The sequence below is a fragment of the Salvelinus fontinalis genome, chromosome 42 (assembly GCF_029448725.1).
Source record: "Salvelinus fontinalis isolate EN_2023a chromosome 42, ASM2944872v1, whole genome shotgun sequence".
Taxonomy (NCBI): Eukaryota; Metazoa; Chordata; class Actinopteri; order Salmoniformes; family Salmonidae; genus Salvelinus; species Salvelinus fontinalis.
In genome coordinates, this window is record NC_074706.1 from 5,959,371 (window position 1) to 5,986,749 (window position 27,379).

Genomic DNA, 27,379 nt, shown 5'->3' on the forward strand with positions numbered 1-27,379 from the left:
GCTAATTTTCGATCCACATTTCCACCCTGTGAGGATTAAACACCAAAAAAAAAATCTATGCCTAAGCTTGACCAATATGTTTTTCTGAAAGTCAAACCTTTTGACACTTCTCAAAGTTATGAATGACCCTGTTAAGGAGAATTGACTTGAAGTCTTCATTTTTTAAATATCTTTATTTCATGAACCAGCGGAGCACAATTAGCCACCAGAAAAGTATTTTAGGGGGGCTACATACATGCAGTAGTGTAAGAACCACAATTCATAGTTTGAGGAAATATTGTACGGCAATGGTGTGGTCAACATGTTAAATACTGCATATCTGGATTAGAACAAAGCTGGTAAGGGTTTTGTGGCAGGAAATTCATGAATGCCTGTTCAATAAAGTTACAGCCAGCCATTCTCAGATGCATCGTCATACAAAGTTATTTCATTACTTTCACAGGTAACACTTTATTTGAATAGTCTGCAGAGCATCTACAGATGGACTATCAGTAACATTTCAACTAGCCCTAACCCTTATCCTAACAGACCTTACCGTAACCTTCGCAAGCAGTTGCTTATCAGCAGATAGTATGACCACATACAGATGGACTATCCAAATAAAGTGATCCTTTCACATGTATAAAAACTTGCATTCAAAAAGACACCCAATAGCTTTCTGTGGGAGATTGACCGGACAATCTAGTTCACGCTTCAAAGTAGAGAGCTACTGCAGTCCAGTGGGGCAAAAAGGCACTTTGGAAAATTCAGGTTCTTATATTTCCATAGTTCAAAAGACATTACTCGTGATGAAACCACAGACACAAAGTAGTTCCCGTAGTGCCCCAGTGTCTTTGTTAAGGATAGATTACTCATGCCAGCACTTGCATATAATTTTTAGGCACCAATGCTCGCTTCCCCCTCAACTCTCCCAGGAACCACTCATCGTCAATGGACTCCAAGTTGGTGATGATATCCCCCGCCTATAGCAAGAGAAAGGAAAGTTATACTGTAGGCGTAGTACCTGTAGTATATATGACTGTTGATTGTAATAAACAGAATGATAACTCTTTTGTGGTAATTAACTATTGAATGTTGACAGAAATACCTTCAGTGAGAGCTCCTCATCACATTCAGCTGTGAAGTCAAACAGTGCTTTCCCTCTGCTTCCTTCTCTATTAGTCACACACTGCTGTCTGTCCAACACTGGAGAGTTGCCTGGACAGAGACAAAGGGAATCATCAGTACCTTAAATGTCCTACTATGCTGCCCTATGACTAGGCCAGGAATATCTGTATGTATCAGAGGCGGCTGGTGGGGGGAGCTATAAGAGGATGGGCTCATTTTAAAGACGAATGAAATTAATGGAACGGTATCAAACATACAGAAACCACATGTTTGACTCCGTTCCATACCAGTCTTTACAATGAGCCCCTCCTCCTATAGCTCCTCCCACCAGCCTCTGGTATATAGGCCTATTCAAACTGTGGGTTTTACATTGAATGTATCAATAGTTGTTTTTGTCATGTGTCAATCATCACCCCGGCAAAGTTATTTGAATTAAACCAAAAGTATAAATATTTTAAGTATAAAAATAAAAAGCTCCTAGATTTATATATCAAGCAGATAAATTCACCTCCTACCACAAGATGGCGCCATAAGAATGCCCTATTATTACCTGAGCTGGTCTCTACGAAGGCTGTGGGGAAGAATCCTTCTCTACCGTTAAGCCTTCCAGAGCACCACTCGGCGTCTACATGCTGTGTGACCAGGATACGGTCTCCCTGTTGGAAGGACAGTTCATCTTCTGCCTGGCCTACAAAGTCATACAGAGCCACGGCCCACTCCACTCCTGATGAACCAGACTATAGACAGGGATATACATGTTAGTGGACACTCATACTCACGGTCTCATACACAAGCTCTAATCATTAATCACTGGATATACACACAGACGTCATTAGGCTTCCCCAGACTACAGCTAAGGCCAAACACCAGACACTGACAAACATACACCTGTATCATGACGTTCGTTTGTGTTATGTTGTAAAGACTGGTAACAGTACCACATGAACCGTACCTGTATGGGTTTGGCAGCCTCTTGGGTCTTGGTTGAAGAAACCATGCCTGAGAAATGCAGTAGCGGTATTCAGATAGAAAGCATATCGTGTTGACAGTTGCTGAACATAAAACTGAATGGGGAATGAGTGTGTGGGCGTACACTAGTACACTGCTAGAGCCAGTGAGAAGTACATGTAGCACACAGAGTGAGCTGTACTGTATTAATAATCAGGTCTTAGTACAGGGGCTTACACAGAGCTCCTGACTTAACATTAACATGTTGCACAGATTCCATACATTCCGCAGAGGGAAGTATCAGCCTACACATTACGAGAGAGATGGAGGCAGTTCACTGGAGACTAGTTCTAGAGAAACCTTTTGTACTGGTGGACAAACCGCAATAGGGGTACAGGATACGTGACGATAGAGCTAAAATCCCCCGTGCCAAGAATAAATATTTCACTGTGTTTGTGGCCTGGCCACCTTTGACCTTACACTATGACCTCAGATAGAGTATGCCGGAATGACATGAACTTCCGTGGGAAAATTCCAATGTCTCCAGTTCTCTGATTATGTTTACAATGTCAAGATAGGGACACACATCTCAAGCCGGGGTTCCTTAATGATTTAAACGCCCAGTCTGTGATATGTCATTTAATATATTCCATTTCAAGCTAAGAAGTGGGCCTTGAATTAAAAGTCCTACCAGGTAGTGCCATCTTGGTGGGGAATGATTGCTGTCGTTGTGGTTGTGGCAGAGGAGGAAGATCTTCTATGATATCCACAAAGTTGATGGGGAAGATTCCAGTGTGGGCCCCTATCTGTCCCCTCGCCCACTCCTCTTCCATGTACTCCTTTAGCTGAATCACGTCTCCCTCAGAAAAGGTTAGCTCGTCACTCTGCTCACCCTCGAAGTCAAACCGCGCCACACACCTCGGTCCACTGACTATTGCAGGGGGGGGCCTTGCCTTCTTTGCGTTGGTCGGTGTTGGTGCATTTGACTAAATAGAGAAAAAAATCATAATCAAAACATATTGAACGCATTAAATAGCTGGACTCATTTGTATACATCCTATAGACCACTTTATGGGCTGGTTTCTCACACAAAAGACTTTGAAAATACTATTTATTGAACCGTTTTTCATCCAGGAGTCTGAGTCTTGGAAACCAGCCCTATCTCTATAGCTGAAACATTGACTGAAGTCTTACCATAACTTTGACGTAGTTGGCAGGGAAGAAGCCAGAGGAGCCTCTACAGGAGCCGCGGTACCACTCACTGTCCACCTGCTCCACATTGGTCACCACATCCCCCTCCCTCAGACCCAGCTCCCCTGGACCCTCTGGATAGGATACAACACATGTCAATCAAATCCCACTGCTGACACCAACTGACAACACAAACTCTAGCATGAACTCTACTTTGTGGATATCAATTGCTGAGGGAAACATAGAACTAAGCAATAACAACATGCCAGACATATTGCAAATTATTTGAGGTGATTCAAATCTGTAAACACTTTTTTTGTGAGCCTCTTCTAGATTCTAAAAGTTATTTTACTTGGCGTGGACATGTTTGGGGGAACTCAAAACAGCTGTAAAAGCATGCCAGCCATATTGGAATTTATTTGACATGATTAAAATCTAATAAATGACTTAAAATGTTGTAAGGTGTACAGTCCAATAGCCGATGTGTTTGTTACTATAGGACATAGGAGACGTGTTAGGTTGTGTGTTGTGGTGGTCAGTGTGCCAGAGTAGGTACTGTTCTGTACCTGGGGTGAAGTCATGGAGGACCTGCACCTGCAGACCACTGCTGCCTCTACGAGACCCAACTGTGCTGACACCCTGTAAGAAGAGAAAACACATCCAGGTATATGTGAAATTTACAGAAACACGTACAAAAAGAGGGATTTAGAGACCAAACTAAACTAAAAAAATACTCCAAGTTTACAATGAAAGTTCCTATGTGGCTACAAAGAAATAAAAAACAATTGGTGCTAGATATACTAAACATTGGCTACCTCCTATTTAGTTTGACTAGCCTAACAAAATAGGGGGTAGCCAAACAAAATAAGGGGTAGCCAAACAAAATAGGGGGTAGCCAAATTAAATAAGGGGTAGCCAAATTAAATAAGGGGTAGCCAAATTAAATAAGGGGTAGCCAAATTAAATAAGGGGTAGCCAAACAAGATTAGGGGTAGCCAAACAAAATAGGGGGTAGCCAAACAAAATAAGGGGTAGCCAAACAAAATAGGGGGTAGCCAAACAAAATAGGGGGTAGCCAAACAAAATAAGGGGTAGCCAAACAAAATAGGGGGTAGCCAAACAAAATAAGGGGTAGCCAAACAAAATAAGGGGTAGCCAAACAAAATAAGGGGTAGCCAAACAAAATAAGGGGTAGCCAAACAAAATAAGGGGTAGCCAAACAAAATAAGGGGTAGCCAAACAAAATAGGGGGTAGTCAAGTTGCCTGGAAAGTAAGAGGGCAGACATGTTTTGATTGACAGCTCATTGTAAATGGTTGAAGACATTACCTGTGACAGAGCTGGTTTAGTTGGGGCACTGGAGAGAGGAGTGATGACTTTCATGTGAGACTTCTGGACTCGGCCCCGGATGTCTCCCACTTGACATTCAAAGGTCTTGTGGTCGAGCTGCTCGATCAGCAGCAGTAACTCATTTTTCTGTGGGAGAAAATCAAGAAGCATGTGATTTAAATTCTACTAAATTGTCTTTTCCTTAAAGAAAAAAAATATTACAAAACAGTAAGGTGAAATAAGTAAATCCATAAAACTAGTGATCAAATCAGGTTTAAAAACAGTAGTCATTAACATTTTCTCATATCATGTTCTTGTTGTTGCTAGAAGCAAAACCTCCAACACATGCAGACAGTGATTTACCTGGAATGAGAGTTCCCCTGTGTCTCTCCCACAGTAGTCAAACTCTGCTATCCCGTGGGGAAGTTCAAGCTAAACAAACACACATGACAAAGAAAACATTCAGAAAACACACACAGGCTTACTATGTGACACTTGCCACAACTATAATACACAACAGTTCCACTGAAATCCACCATGGATCTGCCTTGGGGGCAGCAGGGGCAGAGCAGGCTGCCTCGGGGGCGGCAGGGGCAGAGCAGGTTGCCTCGGGGGCGGCAGGGGCAGAGCAGGCTGCCTCGGGGGCGGCAGGGGCAGAGCAGGCTGCCTCGGGGGCGGCAGGGGCAGAGCAGGCTGCCTCGGGGGCAGCAACAGAGCGGGGTGGGAACTCTAAGCTCTCACCGTGTATTGGTTGTAGAGACGGTGGCCAGGGTTGGGCCTGGGGGGAAGCACAGGTCCCTTCTTCTTGGGCTTCTGAGCCTGGGGCTGCTTGGGTGATGGAGCTGCTGATGAAGCTGGTGCTCTACGGGTGGAGAGGGATTGACGTGGACCATTTATCCTGGGCGGGGGTGGCCTTCCTGGGCCTACTTTTGCTGGAGGTGGGCGAGGAGGGAGGACCTTAGCTCCACCAGGCCTGGAAGAGATCAACAGTAGTATGAAGTTAATTAAAGCCATGTGTCTAGGACTGTATCTAATATGTTATCAATGGATCTTTACCCCTCTCTATCCCCTTAAATGACCCACGATGTGATGTTACTGACCGAGGAGGGAGGCCCGGTATGGGCTCAGAACCAAAGGACTCCTACAGTTCAAATCAACAGAAAAAAGGTTGTTACTATCATGTTCAAAGAAGCAACGTGGCAGTCTAGAAACAGATGTGAATTGATGACAAACAGGGTACTTCTCTAATCTCTCCCAGATCACATTTAACACCACATGGGATTGAATGACCTCCCCTGAACAAAACAGACTTCCTACGCCTACTACCTTCGCAGCGCTCAGCAACTAGGGCAACCATAGCAACCAAGTTAATGACTGCTCAATGTGCAGATCCTTAGCCACTGCTAACAGCTAGCTGTACAGTACTAGTCAGTCATTGTTTACACTACACTGGCCCCTTTGTGTGGTCTGCGGTTGAGAACCACAGGTGGAGGGTGAATGTTGGCGGTGGCCAGGCAAAAGGCTGATTTGTCAGGCTAGTTCAGCACTGCTTCTGACAGGGCTGGTTTAGTACTGCTTCTGACAGGGCTGATTTGTCAGGCTAGTTCAGCACTGCTTCTGACAGGGCTGGTTTAGTACTGCTTCTGACAGGGCTGGTTTTCAGGCTGGTTTAGCACTGCTTCTGACAGGGCTGGTTTTCAGGCTGGTTTAGTACTGCTTCTGACAGGGCTGGTTTTCAGGCTGGTTTAGCACTGCTTCTGACAGGGCTGGTTTTCAGACTAGTTTAGCACTGCTTCTGACAGGGCTGGTTTTCAGACTAGTTTAGCACTGCTTCTGACAGGGCTGGTTTTCAGGCTAGTTTAGCACTGCTTCTGACAGGGCTGGTTTTCAGGCTAGTTTAGCACTGCTTCTGACAGGGCTGGTTTTCAGACTAGTTTAGCACTGCTTCTGACAGGGCTGGTTTTCAGGCTGGTTTAGCACTGCTTCTGACAGGGCTGGTTTTCAGGCTGGTTTAGCACTACTTCTGACAGGGCTGGTTTTCAAGCCACCATGAATGAACTGACACTAGATAATGATGAGTGACACTGAAGAAAAATACAAAGTAGCACTTTGACTTGTCTTTTTATGTCCTTTTAGCTAAGCCTTCTTGCTGCACAAAAGCCCAGTTATGTCATAGCCAAGCCGGGCCGGGAGCTATTGACTGGCTCTGGCTTCCCCAGAGAGAGTGCAGTATTGCGGTGGTGTGGAGGAAGAACTATGTCAGTAATCTCTTGTATTTCCTGTTTTCTAGTAGTAGAAGAGGAGCTAGGTAGCCGACTGCAGATCAATAGTGCTTCTGTTGGAGAAGTATATGGGGAAGGAAGGTGGTAACACTTACCTGGAAGGGGAAGCGGGTTGAGATGCTTTGTTTACGGGTCACGGGGGACGGCAGTGACCCTACAGGCTTCTGTGCAGGGAGAGGAGGAGGGTTGTCCAAAGTCCCATCAAACACTGAGAGAGAAAACAGTCAACGTTTTAGACTGGACACACTGTACTGTAAACTGTACAAACCATACAGTCAACTCTTAACCCATGCAAAGGTTAGGGATCATTGTATTTTTGCACTAATTCAATGGCTTGGTGTTGCCATGAATGAACGCTCTGAGATGGAACATGCACATACTCAAACTACGTGTCGAAGTAAATAAAGTATTGAAATTCGCATTAACTGACTCACTTATCAGGAGTCGACTGTACACACTCACTAAGACACCAAAGCACAGACACACACATTCAAACATCCACACCTACAGTTTGTTTGAGAAAATGGCTCGCCAGCAAAAAAAAATCAACACTATCTAATCCATCATTTGGTTATGTCAAAACTATTTATTTTGGGTAGACCCAGATGGAGATCAGAGTGCCTTTATATAAGGTCATACATGTGTGGATATGGAGCATGCCACATAACTCACTACTCAGAGAGTAGAGCAGGTGGACTAGACTCACGTTTTCCTTTACTGGGCACTCTAATGGTGGTGGGTCTTCTGGTTAGACTCTGTCTGCTAAAGGAGCCGCCGCCGCCCACAACACTACGCACAGGGTTCACTGGGATACAGCCTGGAGAGAGACAGAGATAGAGACGGCCAGTGTTGTCTCATCAATTTTTGTCAACATATAAGTCCTGCATTAGGACTATATGACAAATTCTAAGCAATGTTTAAAACCTTTAATGCCAATCTGGACCCTCTCTTTCTAAAATTATCCGCCGCAATTGTTGCAACCCCTATTACTAGCCTGTTCAACCTCTCTTTCGTATCGTCTGAGATTTCTAAAGATTGGAAAGCTGCCGCGGTCATCCCCCTCTTCAAAGGGGGAGACACTAGACCCAAACTGTTATAGATCTATATCCATCCTGCCCTGCCTTTCTAAAGTCTTCGAAAGCCAAGTTAACAAACAGATCACCGACTATTTCGAATCCCACCGTACCTTCTCTGCTGTGCAATCTGGTTTCCGAGCTGGTCCTGGGTGCACCTCAGCCACGCTCAAGGTCCTAAACGATATCACAACTGCCATCGATAAAAGACAGTACTGTGCAGCCGTCTTCATCGGCCTGGCCAAGGCACTCTGTCAATCACCGCATTCTTATCGGCAGACTCAAGAACCTTGGTTTCTCAAATGACTGCCTCGCCTGGTTCACCAACTACTTCTCAGATAGAGGTCAGTGTGTCAAATCGGAGGGCCTGTTGTCCGGACCTCTGGCAGTCTATGGGGGTGCCACAGGGTTCAATTCTCGGGCCGACTCTTTTCTCTGTATATATCAATGATGTCGCTCTTGCTGCTGGTGATTCTCTGATCCACCTCTACGCAGACGACACCATTCTGTATACTTCTGGCCCTTCTTTGGACACTGTGTTAACAAACCTCCAAACGAGCTTCAATGCCATATAACACTCCTTCCGTGGCCTCCAACTGCTCTTAAATGCTAGTAAAACTAAATGCATTCTTTTCAAACGATCACTGCCCGCACCCGCCCGCCCGACTAGCTTCACTACTCTGGACGGTTCTGACTTAGAATATGTGGACAACTACAAATACCTAGGTGTCTGGTTAGACTGTAAACTCTCCTTCCAGACTCACATTAAGAAAAATTAAATCTAGAAAAAATGTAATCTAGAATCGACTTCCTATTTCGCAATAAAGCCTCCTTCACTCACGCTACTAAACATACCCTCGTAAAACTGACTATCCTACCGATCTTTGACTTCGGCGATGTCATTTACAAAATAGCCTCCAACACAGCAAATTGGATGCAGTCTATCACAGTGCCATCCGTTTTGTCACCAAAGCCCCATATGCCACCCATCACTGTGACCTGTATGCTTTCGTTGGCTGGCCCTCGCTTCATATTCGTCACCAAACCCACTGGCTCCAGGTCATCTATAAGTCTTTGCTAGGTAAAGCCCCACCTTATCTCAGCTCACTGGTCACCATAGCAACACCCACCCGTAGCACACGCTCCAGCAGGTATATTTCACTGGGCATCCCCAAAGCCAACTCCTACTTTGGCCGCCTTTCCTTCCAGTTCTCCGCTGCCAGTGACTGGAACGAATTGCAAAAAAAAAAAAAAAAAAAAAAAAAAAATCACTGAAGCTGGAGACTTATATCTCCCTCACTAACTTTAAGCATCAGCTGTCAGAGCAGCTTACCGATCACTGCACCTGTACACAGCCCATCTGTAAATAGCCCACCCAACTACCTCATCCCCGTATTGTTATTTATTTTTGCTCTTTGCACCCCAGTGTCTCTACTTGCACATCTATCACTCCAGTGTTAATGCTAAATTGTAATTATTTTCGCCACTATGGCCTATTTATTGCCTGACCTCCCTAATCTTACTACATTTGCACACACTGTACATAGATTTTTCTATTGTGTTATTGACTGTACGTTTGTTTATCCCATGTGTAACTCTGTGTTGTTTTTGTTGCACTGCTTCGCTTTATCTTGGCCAGGTTGCAGTTGTAAATGAGAGCTTGTTCTCAACTGGCCTACCTGGTTAAATAAAAGTTAAAAAAAAAAAAAAAAAAAAAAAAACTGCAGGCTAGTGACGTTTTTTGAAAAGTAGTGTCGATAAATAGGTTATAAATGAGCTTATATGTGTTTTAACTATACTTAGAACACTTATACTACTAAGTTAACCAATTAAGTCAGTGGTGAAATGCATGCTTCTGTACTTACTCGTGGGGTTGTTCATGTATTCATTCACTGCCTCTGTGGTGGTGATGGAGGCTGAGTTGTGGTTGTTGAGGTTGAGGCCCAGCGGCTCCTTGCGAGGCTTCTCTGGAGAGATAGGAGGTACCAACCTGGGTTCATCCTCCTCTTGGGGGAAGAGGTTCTTGGCTCTGGCCGCTATGGAGAGCCGCGACCGAGAAAGGATGGCTGTCTTGGCGGGGGGTGGAGCCTCTGGTTCTGGTTCCTTGGGTTCTGGGACTATACTGGGTTTTCTGTGGAGCACGGGCCTGGGTGCTGGGGTTGGGATGGAAGGAATAAAGGGAGTGGAGAAAATGGAGATTGCCCCCTGGTAGTTATTGCCATTACTGGGCTTCTTGATTGAGGGCTTGGGGGCAAGGGCTGGGGCTGGTTTGGCTGAAATCACAGGGGGTTTGAGGTGCACGTTCCTGGGTAGAGGCTCTGGTTGTTTAAACTCTGGTTCCCCATCGCCCTCCTGGCTCTCAAAGGCCTGGATCCGGGCCCGGATGTTACGTTGGCTGTGAAGGGCGGCCATGTCACCGTCCTCGTCACCTTCCTCGCTTTGTTCGCTCCCGTCAGTTGGCGTCTGATTGTCACTAGCGTCACTAGTGTTCTGGTCGCATTGGTCCTCGGGACAAAACACATCTAATAGTTCCTGTAGGTACTTCCCTGAGGGAGGAGCCTCGACTGCTGTGTCATCTACAGAGCTGGAACCACTGTCACTGAGCCTGACCAGAGTCTGAACTTTGACCTCCTCTGTGGTTCTCTGTTTGCAGGATTTGGAACGAGGAAGCGGGATGGGACGTTCAGTGGCTACTGGGACTGTTGAGGAGGGGACTGTAGGTTCTAAGAACGTAGTGATAGTGCTGGGTTTGGAAGGTTTTATTGGCCCATCCCATTGTACAGAAACAGATGGAGAGAGAGGCCGGGTGTTTGGGATTGCACAGCTGGAATCTGTTGGGCTGGGTTGGGCTGCGGCTGACTTGGGGTCAGTTTGGTTCTTAGTGTTAGTGGCTGTGGCGTCTACTTGGATAAGACCAGAATCAGATACAGCTGTTGCAGTGGTAGAGTCACTTTGTAAAGGCTTGGGTAAGTATGACCGTGGTGGCTTTTTTGGCTTTATTTTCACTGAGAAGGAAGAGATTATAAACAATACATTTAGCCTATACTCACACCACTTAGATGTATAAAACAAACAAATGAAAACTTTGACTAAAAAGTGACGTTACATTGTTTTAGTCGTGGTAATACAAGGATATGATATTTGCCAACTATAAAATTTTCGTGACGTTGTCAGCTAACCCATCTGTAATTATCACTCTCATTCTCACAAGCCTCACCTGTAGACTGTCTCTTCTTGATTGGCTGTGAGGATGCAGTGCATTCTGGGCCAGCGACGGTGTCGTCCTCCACAGGGTCGGTCTGCGTGGCGATGGTCGTGGATCTCCAGGGGGCGGCGGTCGGCGTGACAACGGTCTCCTGGGTCTTCTCCTTGATCACCTGGTCATAAGATGGCGGTGGCTAAGACACGAGAGAGAAGGTACACACACACACACACACACACACACACACACACACACACACACACACACACACACACACACACACACACACACACACACACACACACACACACACGTTGACCAAGCAAATGTGTAGCGGTGTGATTATTATAACTTGTATTCTACATGCAAGCTTGCTACCGTCCTACATTGACGTCCTATAGTAGTACAACATGCAAAACCTGCCGTGCTTGTTTCACTGCCAAATTCTATGTTTGCTTTGAAAGTAGTTAATCTCAAACATTACACTGAAAACTGTGAAAGACACAGGAACATGGTAAGGTTAAAATGGTAAAAGTTCAAATCCATGCAGAACACCCAAATTGAACAGGCCAAGAACACACACCCTGCTGTCTCCCCTAGTATTAGAGGCTGATGTTAGTTAAATAAACAGTAAATAAAGGAGAGCCGCACACTCTAGGAGCTCAGATGCAAAAATATTTAATTACCAACGTTTCGACAGGCAAGCTGTCTTCATCAGGGTACAATCACAGACACTGCGGGATGACTCGTTTATATATAGTGTCAAGACACACAGGTGTCTGTAATCATGGCCAACAGTGGCCTAATATCATTGGTTAATTACTCATATTAAAACGGCATAGAATGAGCAACATACAATTAATACAAATGGATAGCATACGATCATAGACACACTAAAGACCACACAAGCCTACAAACAACCACAATGGCAAAGTCACAACAATTTGCCATTGTGGTTGTTTGTAGGCTTGTGTGGTCTTTAGTGTGTCTATGATCGTATGCTATCCATTTGTATTAATTGTATGTTGCTCATTCTATGCCGTTTTAATATGAGTCATTAACCAATGATATTAGGCCACTGTTGGCCATGATTACAGACACCTGTGTGTCTTGACACTATATATAAACGAGTCATCCCGCAGTGTCTGTGATTGTACCCTGATGAAGACAGCTTGCCTGTCGAAACGTTGGTAATTAAATATTTTTGCATCTGAGCTCCTAGAGTGTGCGGCTCTCCTTTATTTTCTAGTTTTCTACTCCGCTAGCCAGCACCTCGCCTACATAGGTGTGCGTTTCTTTTTTCTTCTAGATAGTTAAATAAACAGTACCTGGGTATCTGATTGGATGCTCCCTCCCCAGATGGGTTGTGACGGAGGCGGGGCTGCCGTAAATCCCCCAGAAGCACCTGGGAACCAGCCGTTGGCAGCGAGCGGCTCGGCTGACAGGATGGTGATCTCTTGACGTCTGAAAGACAAACAAGTCCATTACGCACAATACAGTAGACTACCTCAACCAAACGTGACATGCAACAGACTGTTGACACTTGTCTTATGTTGACAGAAAGCCTTATGTAGCCATCATTTGTCATAAATCATTATATAGCTTTTTTAACACCATATGTGGCCATCATTTTTTATTTTTTTTAAACCTGTTGAGGACAGAGGGCGCTGTTTTCACTTTGGGGGAAAATCGTGCCCAATTTAAACGGCCTCGTACTCAATTCTTGCTCGTACAATATGCATATTATTATTACTATTGGATAGAAAACACTCTCTAGTTTCTAAAACCATTTGAATTATATCTGTGAGTAAAACAGAACTCATTTTGCAGCAAACTTCCTGACAGGAAGTGGAAAATCTGAAATCGATGCTCTGTTCTAGGGCCTGCCTATTAATGTCCTTGATATTTATTAGTATAGATGCACTTCATACGTCTTCCACTAGATGTCGACAGGCAGTGAGAGAAGAAATGGAGTGTATAACTTGATCTGGGGTCGAATAAAAGCTCTCGGCATGACGTGTCACCAGTTTCCTGTTTTCTGGAGAGCGCGTGAAGGGACCTCGTTTTGCCTTCTGATAAGCTGTCGTTATGGACGACTAATATCTCCGGCTTTGATTTTATTTGATACATGTGACAATATCATCGTAAAGTATGTTTTTTCAATATAGTTTTATTAGATTATTGAAATTTATTCGGGACATTAGGCGTGTTGCGTTGTGTGCCTTTGTTCAGGAAGGAGAGCTTCGCGCTACTTTGCTAGCTTTCCGTGCTAATTGACTGGAGAAGAGGACATTCTAAATCCAAACAACGATTGTTCCCGACAAAGGACCCCTCGTACAACATTCTGATGAAAGATCATCAAAAGTAGGACCCATTTTATGATGCTATTTCATATATCTGTCGAACATGTTGTACTAGTCGTTTGCGCTCAGATTTTGGGTACTCACTCGCTATACCTAAGCTGGATGTCGTAATGAAGTTATTTTTAGAATTCTAACACGGTGATTGCATTAAGAACTAGTGTATCTATCATTTCCTATACAACATGTATTTTCTAGTAACGTTTATGAATAGTTATTTGGTCAGAATAGTTTGAGTGTCATAAAAATATCCGCACATTCTGGGAAAAAGATGCTACGTTAGCACAATGTATAACCACTGATTTCAGCTCTAAATATCCACATTTTCGAATAAAACATAAGTGTACGTATAACCTGATGTTTTAGGACTGTCATCTGATGAAGGTTTATGAAGGTTAGTGAAAATTAATATCTTTTGCTGGTTTATTCCCTATCGCTAACGTGCCTATTGCTATCGCTAACGTGCCTTGATGAATGAATGCGGTAGTGTGGTAGGCTATTGTAGTAGGCTAATATAATGCTATATTGTGTTTTCGCTGTAAAACACTTTAAAAAAAACTGAAATATTGGCTGGATTCACAAGATGTTTGTCTTTAATTTGCTGTACACCATCGATTTTTCAGAAATGTTTTATGATGAGTATTTAGGTATTTGACGTTGGTGTCTGTAATTACTCTGGCTGCTTCGGTTCTATTTCTGACGGTAGCTGTGATGGTAGCTGCAATGTAAAACTGATTTATACCTCAAATATGCACATTTTTCGAACAAAACAGATTTATTGTATAACATGTTATAAGACTGTCATCTGATGAAGTTGTTTCTTGGTTAGTTTGGTTGGTCCTTGGTTAGTTAGGTTGGCTTTGTGCATGCTACCTGTGCTGTGAAAAATGTCTGTCCTTTTTTGTATTTGGTGGTGAGCTAACATAAATATATGTGGTGTTTTCGCTGTAAAACATTTTAAAAATCGGACATGTTGACTGGATTCACAAGATGTGTATCTTTCATTTGCTGTATTGGACTTGTTAATGTGTGAAAGTTAAATATTTCTAAAAAAGATCTTTTGAATTTCGCGCTCTGCCTTTTCAGTGGAATGTGGGAGGAGTTCCGCTAGCGGAACGCCAGAGCCAGACAGGTTATTAATATGCTATTTTATAGACCATATTACTTTCTTTAATGGTTATTCACCAGTTGAGTCGAGGACTGTAAGTCAACATTAATATCCGTACGTTTCAAATGGAAAAATGTACAGTATATTGCACTGTAGAGCACAAGCTCTTTGTCATGGTGCACTTTACCTTGAAGCATTTGGTGTTTGGGTTTTGGCATAATGAGAGTAGAACTTTATTCAATCAGAGAGCTACAGACAGATTATGAAGTATTATGAAACTCCTCTGTTTACTTTACCTTCTGTCTCTGGTCTGTTCACTTTGGGTGCTGGTTCTCGCTGTGGGAGAAAATATGAAATGAATCTCTCTCAATCCGATATGTAATGAATTGAAAGCGACATAAAAACACACATGGGGGATTCAATCATGTACAATAGCTATATACCAGAGGAGGCTGGTGGGAGGAGCTATAGGAGGACGAGCTCATTGGAATGGAATATATGGAGCAGAGTCAAACACATCAATATATGGAAACCACATGTTTGACCCCGTCCATTCATTCTAGCCATTACAATGAGCCCATCCTGCTATAGTTCCTCCCACCAGCCTCCTCTGCTATAGACAGACTTTAGTCGTGCTAGGTACAATATAAAAGTATGAGAATATACCAACTAATGGACAAACACCACAATGAGAAACTCACTTCGCTTGATGGCAGCTCGTATTGAGGACAGAGGTCCTTGGCTGGAAGAGAGAAGAGTTACCATTGAGGAGAGGAGAGTTTGACTGGACAATAAGATTTCTTACATTTATACAACCTGAGAAAGCAAAGTATAATGCTGGCAAGAGTCAGACTCCACCGGATTACTACACTGGACAGACAGTGCTAATTATCCAGAAGCCAACGAGCCACCTTTATAGGCTTGAACCAGGACAGAGGAAATCTCAACAAAAATAAATGACAATCTCAGCAAATAATCCTGACAATTGAAAACCTTTCATTGTCATCCACAGGTATCCTGGACTTCATTATATGATAAAGTAAAAGAGATAATATATACCCCTGAATACGTGCAGAGTAACACCAAAGGATGACAACAACAGTGTTGATAGTTGCATCAAACCTCTTTAGCTGCAGTGGTCCTCTCTGCACTGCAGTTGCCACTGTGTCGGCCACATCCTCTATCCCACTCTATCATCAACTCCAATCCACACAACACAGCTACCGCTGCATACTGCAACCAAAAGGAGAGCCTACCTCCGGTACATGCGCCTGTTCTACGCCAGTAATCAGAGTGAGAATGAGACAAGTACCAGAGACGCAGGCACAAGAAAGAGGACAATCATTAAAAAGCAAGCCCTTTGAAGAGTTCAACCCCGCTTGCAACTTTCCACAATCCCGCTCCAGAAAACCCTTAAAACGCAGCAGGACGCAGATCCAATCCACTGAATATCCTTAGGCATCGTCCATCTGTTACTGTAACAATGACTCAGAAATAGCCCAAGTCTAACACCTCCTCCTCTGGCCACCACATACATCTACCAAGCCCAGTGTGGCGTCCAAAAGTGCATCCTAGCAAAACACAATCACTTCCAGCTGATCACCACTATGATCGAAATACTTCACCTACCAAGCCCGGTGTGGTGTCCCAAAGTGCACCTCTGCAATATAACGACCCCTCTTGCTGATCTGATTACCCAGGTCTGATCTGACTTCCTGACTAGTGTAGTGCTGGAGCTGACACCGCACCCCTCCCAGGCTGTGCCAGAATATGTTCCCAGAAGGGCCAACTAAACAGTCTCAACGGAACGGGGTCTTGTTCATTAGGGCACACAATGGAATATATGTTTTAAAACATTTTTGCAACAGAAAACAAAAATGTTTTATTGGACAATTCCAGGTGGTCCCTCCAGGTTTCTGTTTGCGTATGGTGCTTAATGAACAGGATCCAGACCAGACCCCCATAGGCCCAGCACCTTCAACACATCCTGCTCATTAACTGAACTGGAGATAAACCATCTGGAGAGGAAGACAGCAACACGCCCCCCTGCCTCTCCCACCACAGCACTACGTGGATAATTAGGACGATTAGCTAAGACCATAAACAAATAGAACAATAGGGAGGTTAAACGTCCAATAATAGTTGATCAACAAAAAAAAGGTTTGTATTGGAACACATTGATGTTTGTTGTACTTTAACAGAGGAGGCTGGTGGGAGGAGCTATAGAAGGACGGGCTCATTGTAATGGCTGGAATGGAATAAATTGACGTATCAAACACATCAAACATATGGAAACTATGTTTCACTCCGTTCTATTTATTCCATTCCAGCAGTTACAATGAGCCCTTCCTCCTATAGCTCCTCCCACCAGCCTCCTTCTGTGTCAATACCCTGGTTTGGAAGACATTGAAAAGGTGCTGAGTTTTAATGAGTTATCTAGGTAGGGTATACCATGTTGTGAAAGAAAGGTTACAGGGTTGGAGTCAGTTTACTGAACTGAAATGGAATTGACCCTAACCCTGGACGGTAACCAACTTGGCTCTAGGGGCGTCTACAACTGAGTCAGTGTGGTTTTGTCCCCCATTTCAAAAAGCTCTGACCTTCGGACACAGTGGACACAGTGTCCAACCGTCCGTCAAAGAGGATGGATCAGCGCATTGTTTGCTACCCTGCACCATTCACAACTCTCCCTCAGCAGCGCTGCCTGTTAAAGAGACAGTGTTCTGGCCACTGCAGTCCTGACAGAGCCGTGGAGCAACAGAGGTGGCAAGGTAGAGCTGGAACAACCCAGTGTTTATACTGGACCATGCAACATTATCACAATATTAACACGTTTCCTTCTCTGTATTGAGCAAGACAGACATATTGAAAATGCTCAATATGTAATGATATGATAATGATATGGATAACTTACCTGGAATGAAGAGCCTCAGACTTATTTCTCTCTGTTCGATCTGAAAAGAAAAGTAACCAGCGTTTTCTTTTTAAACGGTCACATTTGAAAGATCAATTTCTAACTAAGAAAATACCCTCATTTTGTACACAAACAAAGCAAGCTGCTGGTACGACGACACAGGACAAGTGAACAAAATAACTATGGACTTTGCATACCTTCTTGCCGTTCAAAAACTTGAATAACTACATTCAGCTGGCTCAACATTCTAGTCTGTTCTTGATCAACCAGTTACAAAGAATGACATTGACATGCAAATAGCAAAAGCATTAAAAAAAAAACATTTCTAAACACAAATAATTGTTTTGTTAATGCTCTCATCTTTATTTCATCAAGCCAGACATTATATCTGAACCATGATCTGTATAGCTACAATCTCAAAGAAAATCATATGTAAATAGGGGACCATGAGCAATATGTAAGGAAAGAATGGCTCTCCCTCATTCTAAAATGACCTCTCCCTCATTCACACATTCAATGGCTTATTCTGGACGCGTCTAGATGGGATACAGCTTTTGTCAAATTGACGTTAAAAGTGGAATTATTTTGCATTTTAGCTAACCCTAACCCTTTCCCAACCTTAACCTAGTTCCCCTAACCTACTACGTTAATGTCCTAACCTGCTGCACAGGTTCTCCTAAACCTACTATGAAAAATAAAATGTTGACAAAAGCTGTATGCCTTCTAGACAAACCACATTTCAGATGGAGTGAGCATTCACCCAGGACATGCTGTACAGGTGTCATAACTGTGTCATAAGTTGTCATGTGTCATGTCTTATTTCCATATATAAAATCTTCACAAAAGATACTGAACAGTTATCATTCCAAAATTATGTCATCAGATTTAAGATATGTTAGCTGTATGTATTTGAGATACTGATCAATGGCTAGATATTCATCAAAACGTGTATGATTGAGGCCCAATATCACAGTACCACTATACCGTAGCCAACCCTTTTTTGTCTCTGAAGTGGGATCAATTCAAAGCAAATCAATTCTCATTGGTCACATACACATATTTAACAGATGTTATTGTGGGTGTAGTGAAATGCTTGTGTTCCTAGCTCCAACAGCACAGTAATATCTAACAATACACAACAATAACAAAACAAAAACGAAATACTGAAAAATTGCTTAGGAGCTAGAAGCAGAGCTGCCATGTCTGTCAGCTCCATCAGTGATCACAGGTTCAAAGTCATACAATACACTTGAATTACCTGTATTATTTATTTCCTTCACTTTCAACCAGTGACCAGGTTTTCATACTCAAACAATAGATGATGATCTGACTGCCACGACTGGAGCTCTCTGAGGAGGTGGACTGGCTAGTGGTCCACAGAGCACAGCAGCTAAGCAAACATTTACATTCATTTGACTATACTAGAGTATATGAGTGTATGAGGCCTTGGCGCCATAGGAACTCAAATAAAATCAAACAAGTCGGTCATATGAGGATATTAGAATCCCTTTGTGTTAAAAATCATGCATTAAGCCATCTTAATATTTTGATGCTCATTTTTGTTAGCATCCTGCTAAAGACCTGACGCCATCGCCTCATTCTCTTACAACCAGCATAATACTGTTACAATGTCTAACACCACACTTGCTATCTGCCATATGCTACTGCCTCAAACTTATGTTACGGACTCTACTGAAAGCTACTTTGAGGAAAAATGTACTTTCTATGCCTGTGCTATGTGGCTGTCCCACCTAGCTGTCTTAAGATGAACGCACTAACTGTAAATCGCTCTGGAAAGGGGTGTCTGCTAAACGACGCAAATGTAAATGTAACATTTTTACCTCACTATGAAACAAAAAAGATAAAAGGAAGTAACAGTTTGTTAGTGAATCAAATCCTCAGAGACATTTTCACACATTTCTTTGCACTTTGGTCTGTGAGAGACTGTTACAGTGACAGAGGCAGGTAAACAAAGACAGAATGGAGAGAGGTTTTCCAAGAGGAAATCGTTTGACATTTACATACCGGTAGATACAACGCCAAATACACACTGGTCAAAGGAAAGTGCAATGGAACAATGAATAGGATTCAATATCTAGTGGATTTTCAATATTCAACATGCGCTTCATTTACAAGTTACCGAGCTGTCAGTTGGAATACAGAGCAATCCCTGCTGAAAGTATTGTCTATAACCTACTGTGAATTGTACTGACAACATAATCTCACAGCGAAACATAGCAACAAGAGATGCTCCTACCTGTTAACGTTTTAAACACATTTCACAAATGTCCCCCAAAATGGTGTGTATTATTTCCTTCAAGTCCCTCCCTACTTCTCCATGCTGTGTGTTACTGTGTAAAGAAACAAACTCCATGACCACAAACGACAACAGAGAAAGGGAGGGGTCTCTCTCTCTCCCTACTGGCTGGTGTGTTGACTTGGCCAATGTGATCAAATGGAATGTGGCCATTCAGGAAGTACCACTCTACTGTCACTCTCCTGCTCTACTGAAAAAGTTCAATGGAACACTACAAAAAAATGACCCTCTGCTCTGATCTGAAAAGGCACAGTTCACACAAAATACAAATATGCCAGGATTTCTTCTGGCGTTGCTTGTTACCAACTGAACTAGGTCATTGAGTGCATATTTACGTTATTATAGGGGTTGTTTTGGGTTTGTTCCAGCCCAACACCTGTGTTTATCTAATAGAATCAAATCAACATGTCTTCCTGTGTCAGAGAGAGCACAATACTGGGTGTCTTTCTGTCCGTCTTCGCTATTGGCACGGTGTTAATGGTGGGCACACCCATTCTGACGCTACATCTCTGTTAGCCAGATCCTTGTATTTCCCTATTGTAGCACCACTCCCTGCTCTGGAAACATGCATAGCTCTATTATTTGGTCATCGGTCTACGTTAGTGTTAGGCAGTAGGCTACATATTAAAGACCTTGGCATACTGTGAGACTATGTTTTGCTGGATTAGAAGGTGGAGTCAACTGTTACTCTATTCCAATCCATCATAGATAGTACATCCGGACATAGCGCCACATCATTTTAGTAATTTACCAGACGTTCTTATCCAAAGCGACTTACAGTAGCGAGTACATACTTTTTCGTACTGTTCCGCCCGTGGGAGTCGAACCCACAACCCTGGTGTTGCAAGCGCCATTCTCTACCAACTGAGCCATAACATATCCTCTTTCCTAGAAGTCACTCAGCAGGACATGCTACCATTATGAAACACACTTTCACTTTTGATTTGAAATAAGATATAGCTGTAGAAACCAGGCAGAAAAGCACTCCATCCATATAAGTACTTTCATTAGATACTTATTATTGCTGGCTTAGTGAAGAGGCTCAACCCTCTTTCTCTGAGTGGTGGGAGAGAGACATTTGCCAGGTCATGGACTTCTCCTTCAGAGGGCTTTTTATGGACAGGTTATGACAGGTTATGGACATAGACACAATAAATGAATAAATAAAAATATAAGATTAGATTAATAGCCTGTTGAATGTGAAATAAATATCATTAACACCAAAAAGAAGCAACAAAACAAGAGAGGATGCAAAACAACGGTCTGTAACTCATTAAAGAGAAAAGAAACAGAGATATGGTTTTAAAGCTGATTTGCTTGCTAAAAGACCAGCTACAATAATAACCATTGAAGAGAACCCATACAGAAACACCACAAAATGACTCACTATGACACATGCTAACATCACTCAGAACTGGGGCAGCCCTCTGTACAGAACAAGTGGTAAGAGGGAGTGTAGAAAAAAAAGCCTCTCTCTTAATATGCAAGCTAGGCCCAGGACTTCAAACCAACCTGAGAGGTCAGAAGTAAGGTTACATCCCATGGAGGGTGGGGCTAGGCTATGAAGGCACAGCTGTGTGGAGACAGGGGGCTAGTTCCCATCCCTAGTCAGTCCATTAAGAAGCATCTTCCTCTATATCCCGACCCCGGCAACATGGCATGTTCAGGAAACGTGATCTCTCAAATTCTGGGTTTATTTACACAGAGCAGGAATCTCTGCTTCTTCCCAAAACCCCATAAGACTTCCAGGGGTTTTCATATCCTTGTATCCTACCTCCCACACAGGCAGAACAGACACTGATGTCCTCATAGGGTAGAATCAAAGTCTTCCCTATACTTTCTCAAATGGAGTGTTTCAAATGATTTAGGGTGGGCTGGGGGTTAATGGCTGGGTAAGTGGGTTGGTGGGTGAACGCAACAGCTGCACATTAACTGTGTCCAATCCAGAGCCATTGTGGGTCAGTTTTGGGAGATGTTCTGTAGGAAGTCAAACCCGTGGACCAGACAGGTCAGTTTTGAGAGATGTTCTGTAGGAAGTCAAACCCGTGGACCAGACAGGTCAGTTTTGAGAAATGTTCTGTAGGAAGTCAAACCCGTGGACCAGACAGGTCAGTTTTGAGAGATGTTCTGTAGGAAGTCAAACCCGTGGACCAGACAGGTCAGTTTTGAGAGATGTTCTGTAGGAAGTCAAACCCGTGGACCAGACAGGTCAGTTTTGAGAGATGTTCTGTAGGAAGTCAAACCCGTGGACCAGACAGGTCAGTTTTGAGAGATGTTCTGAAGGAAGTCAACCCGTGGACCAGACAGGTCAGTTGGACTAGCCAGTAGAAATAAGGAACCAAGTTAATATTGTGTGTCAATTATTTAACATAATTTTATTATGTTAAACTATCTGGCAGAAATATATTTGTTTAAATTGTATTCATTTAGCAGACGCTCTCATGCAGAGAGAAATACAGTAGTGAGTGCATACACTTTCATACTTGTTTTGCACTGAGCACAGCACAACCCTCCCCTCCATGTGAAGCACTATGAAGACAGGTCAGTTGGACAAGCCAGTAGAAATATATTGTGTCAATTATTGAACATCAATTTATCATTATTATCTTTAATCAATGATAAACTATCTGCCAGAAAGAGTGAAGCATTCTGGGTGATATTGAAATACCAGCTTTTGTGCACTGCACATCTATTTTCTCTGTTGAGGTTCTACAGTACATTAATATATACATCTCATTTGCTACAAGGGAAACAGGCTCCGCATTAATATTTGAGAGCCTTTTCATCACACAAAAGAAAATAGTTATTTCACAGCTGTCATTATGCTGCCTCCATGTGGAGTCAAATTGATAAGTAATGAATTTGTCGACGTCAAGTGGGGAAGCGAATATTTTACAACGGGACAAAAATGGGACGAGCCAATTAAAATCTAATATGCCTTTTTGGAAATAGACAGTTTAATTGCCAAATACTAATGATGGTTGGATTTGTATTAAGTGATAAGCCTCAGCTAAGGGAGACACGATTCTTCAAAGGAAGAGAAAATATGAATTTCTCCTTGCTCCATACTCCTACAGCCACCCGAGGGTGAGAGAGACACAGAGAAAGAGAGATGAGGGGGTCTAAGTTATATATATATACACACACATATATTCTGTTTGGAATAATAAACAATCAAAGTGGAACAGATATGTCTACGAATATAAAAACATAACATTGTGAATGTGGAGCGCTCTATCCTTGCATGAAAAACAGACAAGAGGAGACAGACATGTTCATGTCACTTATGAATAACACGGTGTCAGGAGCTGATTCTTAACATGACTCATGTCAAGACATGATTAGGTGATGTCAAAGAGGAGTCATCCATGGATGTTAGGGGGAGATGACAGTCTAACGGAGATCTTGCTCAATGCAAGGAGATTAAACTTTGGCCAATTGAAAATGCCGATGAAGAACAGTATGCACAAAGTAATCATCAATGATAACATATGGCATCATACGGTGCATGGCATATGAGTCATATGAGATCATGTATATTACTCTTAAAAAGTGACACGCATATACTGTATACTGAAGCCTTAATAGGCTAATCTCAGCTTGTGACAGAAATAACTTCATATGATATAGCCTAGCTAGCCTACACACATGTGCAGTAGAGTTGGCAGTTGGCACCATTATCAAGTTACAAGACAACAGTTCCTGTTTGCCTGTTCCATTACTCTCTACACAGTCAACCCACCTGCCCATAGGATCAGCCTGATCTCCCCGTACGGACAGCTGCAGTTAACCCAGGCCTGAACTAACACACTGGGCATGGAGGCTTGTGTTGGGTGGGGTGGGGTGTGTCTTTACTGGGAAGTCAGGTGTTTGCTCAACAGGTGTTGCTGCTTAATTCTTCCCTAACTACACTAGGAAGGTCTAACCCTTCTATGTGCCCAAACACATTATTACATTGGAAATTGCTTGGCATAGAACCATGTTTAGAACCAGAATTCAAAGGCGAGGGAAAGTTCAATATACCAACAGCCATTGAAATGTAAAATAGTAAACCAAACGCAATGACTAAAATCAAATCAAACTTTATTTGCCAAATGCGCCGAATACAACAAGTGTAGACTTTACCGTGAAATGCTGACTTACAAGCCCTTAACCAACAGTGCAGTTCAAGAAGAAGAAGATATTTACCAAGTAGGCTAACACAATAAGAATAACAAGGCTATATACAGGGGGCACCGGTACCAAGTCATCGTGCAGGGGTACAAGCTAGTTGAGGTAATCTGTACATGTAGGTAGGGGCGAAGTGACCATGCATAGGTAACAAACAAACAGCGAGTAGCAGCAGTGTACAAGTGGGGGGGTGTCAATGTAAATTGTCTGGTGGTGATTTTTATGAATTGTTCAGCAGCCTAATGGCTTGGGGGTAGAGGCTGTTGAGGAGCCTTTTGGTCCTAGACTTGGCGCTCCGGTACCGCTTGCCGTGCGGTAGCAGAGAAAACAGTCTATAACTTGGGTGACTGGAGTCTCTGAAAATGTTATGGGCTTTCCTCTGACACCGCCTACTATATAGGTCCTGGATGCCAGGAAGCTTGGCCCCAGTGATGTACTAGGCCGTTCGCACTACCCTCTGTAGCGCCTTACGGTCAGATGCCGAGCAGTTGCCATTCCAGGCGGTGATACAACCGGTCAGGATGCTTCCGATGGTGCAGCTGTAGAACCTTGAGAATCTGGGGACCCATGCCAAATCTTTTCAGTCTCTTGAGGGGGAAAAGGTTTTGTCGTGCACTCTTCACGACTGTCTTGGTATGTTTGGACCATGATAGTTCGTTGGTGATGTGAACACCAAGGAACTTGAAACTCTCGACCCACTCCACTACAGCCCCGTCGATGTTAATGGGGGCCTGTACCACCCGCCTTTTCCTGTAGTCCATGATCAGCTCCTTTCTCTTGCTCACATTGAGGGAGGGGTTGTTGTCCTGGTACCACACTGCCAGTTCTCTGACCTCCTCCCTATAGGCCGCCTCATCATTGTCGGTGGTCAGGCCTACCAATGTTGTGTCGTCAGCAAACTTAATGATGGTGTTGGAGTCGTGTTTGGCCACGCAGTCGTGGGTGAACAGGGAATACAGGAGGGGACTAAGTACACACCCATGAGGGGCCCCAGTGTTAAGGATCAGCCTTGGCAGACGTGTTGTTGCTTACTCTTACCACCTGGGGGCAGCCCGTCAGGAAGTCCAGGAAAAAGCCTACATACTAGTATTCACTTACAACCCTTTCTCTTGATCTACATGATGATTGTGTGGCATAAGAGATATGAATATGAACACATTTTAGAAGTGATTTCATCTGGAAATAAAACGACAAAAGCTAAAATATACAGAGCCAAAATGAACAGGATCAACCTGTCTGCCAAGTGCCAGTGGTTTTCCAGATGCATTTCCAGCAACACAGTTAGCACCAAATGACACAGCTTGGCTGGCATGAGATGAGGAATATTTTAAGTGTCGGGACATGTACAATTTGTTGTGTCATCCTTCCTGTCTGGCTGACAGAGTTTCAGGGTTTTCCAGCCCATTTCCTTGTGGCTGTAGCACTGTTTACTGACTGCTGTATCTGATACACACAGGTAGTTGCTACCAGCTGCTGTATAAAAGTATACTTTCACTGAATGATGCAGTGAGAGCATTGTGTCAACCATAGCAGCTGGATACTGTACTGGTGCAGAACAGAACTAGGGTTTATTTCTATATAGCATTAGAAACTGATTTGTTGCTAGAAGGCATGAGAGAACTCAGGTATGCGTACTATTATTATTATATAGATACTTCTTGGATTTTATTTATGTGAACAATTATTATTTTAGGAAAATCACTAACTGCAACAGAATACAATCGTTGATACCATTGTATGTCTCTGCATCAAGTATGAAGAAAGTTAAAGGTAGTTTTACGTTTTACTAGTTTAACTAGTGTTAGTGCAATGACTGGAAGTCTACAAGAGCAGTTAGCATGCTAGCTGTTCTTGTTGATTGGACTCTACCATCGGGAAGTAGTAATTTTCAGATAAACTGTTTATCTCAGTGTGAACTTAAATGATCAAAACCAGATAGAAAGCAGGCAGAAAATATATTTTAGAACTAACAATCAAATAAAAGCTAGACAGTCAGGGAGAATATCATATTTTAAAAACTGGGCATTCAGGTTACATGCCCATTGATTTCGTTATAATGTTGGAGCAGAGGAACACAACATTAGCCATGGCAAAATGCATAGAATTCATGGAAATTAGCTTCAAAACTGCAACAAAAAATATCTCAGCTCAATGGAATGGAACAATTTGTAGAGTTGCATAACATTTGCTTCACAACAATAAGTTATATGAATTACATTTTCTGCTAAATTGTATAATTTCCTACACACTTAACCATATGTTTCATGATGGAACACTGTTCCAAGTTGTCATATTCATGGGTTAAAAGTCCACGTTTTGAAATTATATTGCACCAAAGTGTCAAACATGTAGCCTACTTCAGGAGACGCTGTATCAAAATGACAAGACCTTGACGATAGATTGTTGACAAGTGGACATACCTGTTGCTTGATTTCGGTTCCGTATATCCCTCAACTCTTCCGCCTCCTCTTCTCTTCTGGCTTCAGCCATAGGAGATGAGAACACTGCGGCGCCTGGTAATTTCCGGCAAATTAGAACCGTGTCATTAAAAAAACTGTTGACTGAGGTGGGAAATTAATTTGCCTTGTAAACAGTCTCGGCTGGTGTGTAAAGTTGGATCTTTACGAGTTGAGAAAACCCGAAGTAGTCCTACGCCGTCCACAGAGTATAACTTTCTACAACTGTGTTTGTGTTAATGTAATTTTGTAGAATATGAGGGGTAGTTAGGCTATAGCTCCCTACCTTGTCCGCACCGACGGTAGCCCGAGACGAATGTCAACAACAGGAACTGAATTGTCTGGCAAAAGCGGTATCACAAATGGAGATAGTGCCCCGGAATTGAGAACAACTGAGTGGAGTGGAGTTGACAGACCGCAACAAAAGTTTCTCTCCTCACCACAATGTCTGAGTAAAACCACTGCGACCCGAACAAAGAATTGTAGCCTAACGGAGTGAGTGGTCACAGTGTTCTCTTGTGCGTATTTGGGAAGCTGTTATCCATAAAACATTTTTTTTTTAAACATCCAAAGCACCGCTATTTGCCCATAGATACCCAGACAGCCGCCCATAGTGATGATGCTAGTTCACCTGTCATTCAATACATGTAACGGCTTGCAGACTGGCAAGAGCTGTTTTTGTTGTTGAATCACATACAAATGAAAAGGCAGCATACTACTTTACATATTAGCCTACTAACTGTGTTGAGTTGTGTAAAAACAAATGTTGTAGTTATTTAAGCAAGAAGTAATGATTAGATATGCAAATGTGAATTTTTCTCTTCAAGGTGATCTGATATCCATACTGTATGAACTATTCCCTCCCACCCTGTTGCACCACCAGTGTGTGACTCGCACCTGACTCGGGTGAAAACAAGACAGTC

General features: G+C 43.0%; 1 protein-coding gene across 1 annotated transcript; it reads right to left on the reverse strand.

Annotated features, from left to right (window-relative positions):
- Positions 1 to 154: 154 nt before the first annotated feature.
- LOC129840928 (SH3 domain-containing protein 19-like) lies at positions 155 to 26,959 on the reverse strand. Its single transcript, XM_055908973.1, has 21 exons — positions 26,743 to 26,959; positions 26,421 to 26,513; positions 17,514 to 17,553; positions 15,301 to 15,341; positions 14,896 to 14,935; positions 12,460 to 12,595; positions 11,147 to 11,327; positions 9,795 to 10,934; positions 7,563 to 7,673; positions 6,952 to 7,064; positions 5,675 to 5,715; positions 5,316 to 5,547; positions 4,938 to 5,006; positions 4,575 to 4,721; positions 3,813 to 3,885; positions 3,250 to 3,380; positions 2,747 to 3,041; positions 2,060 to 2,106; positions 1,658 to 1,844; positions 1,088 to 1,197; positions 155 to 962 (listed from the first exon to the last, which is right to left on the reverse strand). Exons 2-21 carry the CDS (start codon positions 26,488 to 26,490, stop codon positions 852 to 854), a joined length of 3,315 nt encoding a protein of 1,104 aa, XP_055764948.1. The 5' UTR covers positions 26,491 to 26,513; positions 26,743 to 26,959; the 3' UTR covers positions 155 to 851.
- Between the last annotated feature and the right edge of the window lie 420 nt (positions 26,960 to 27,379).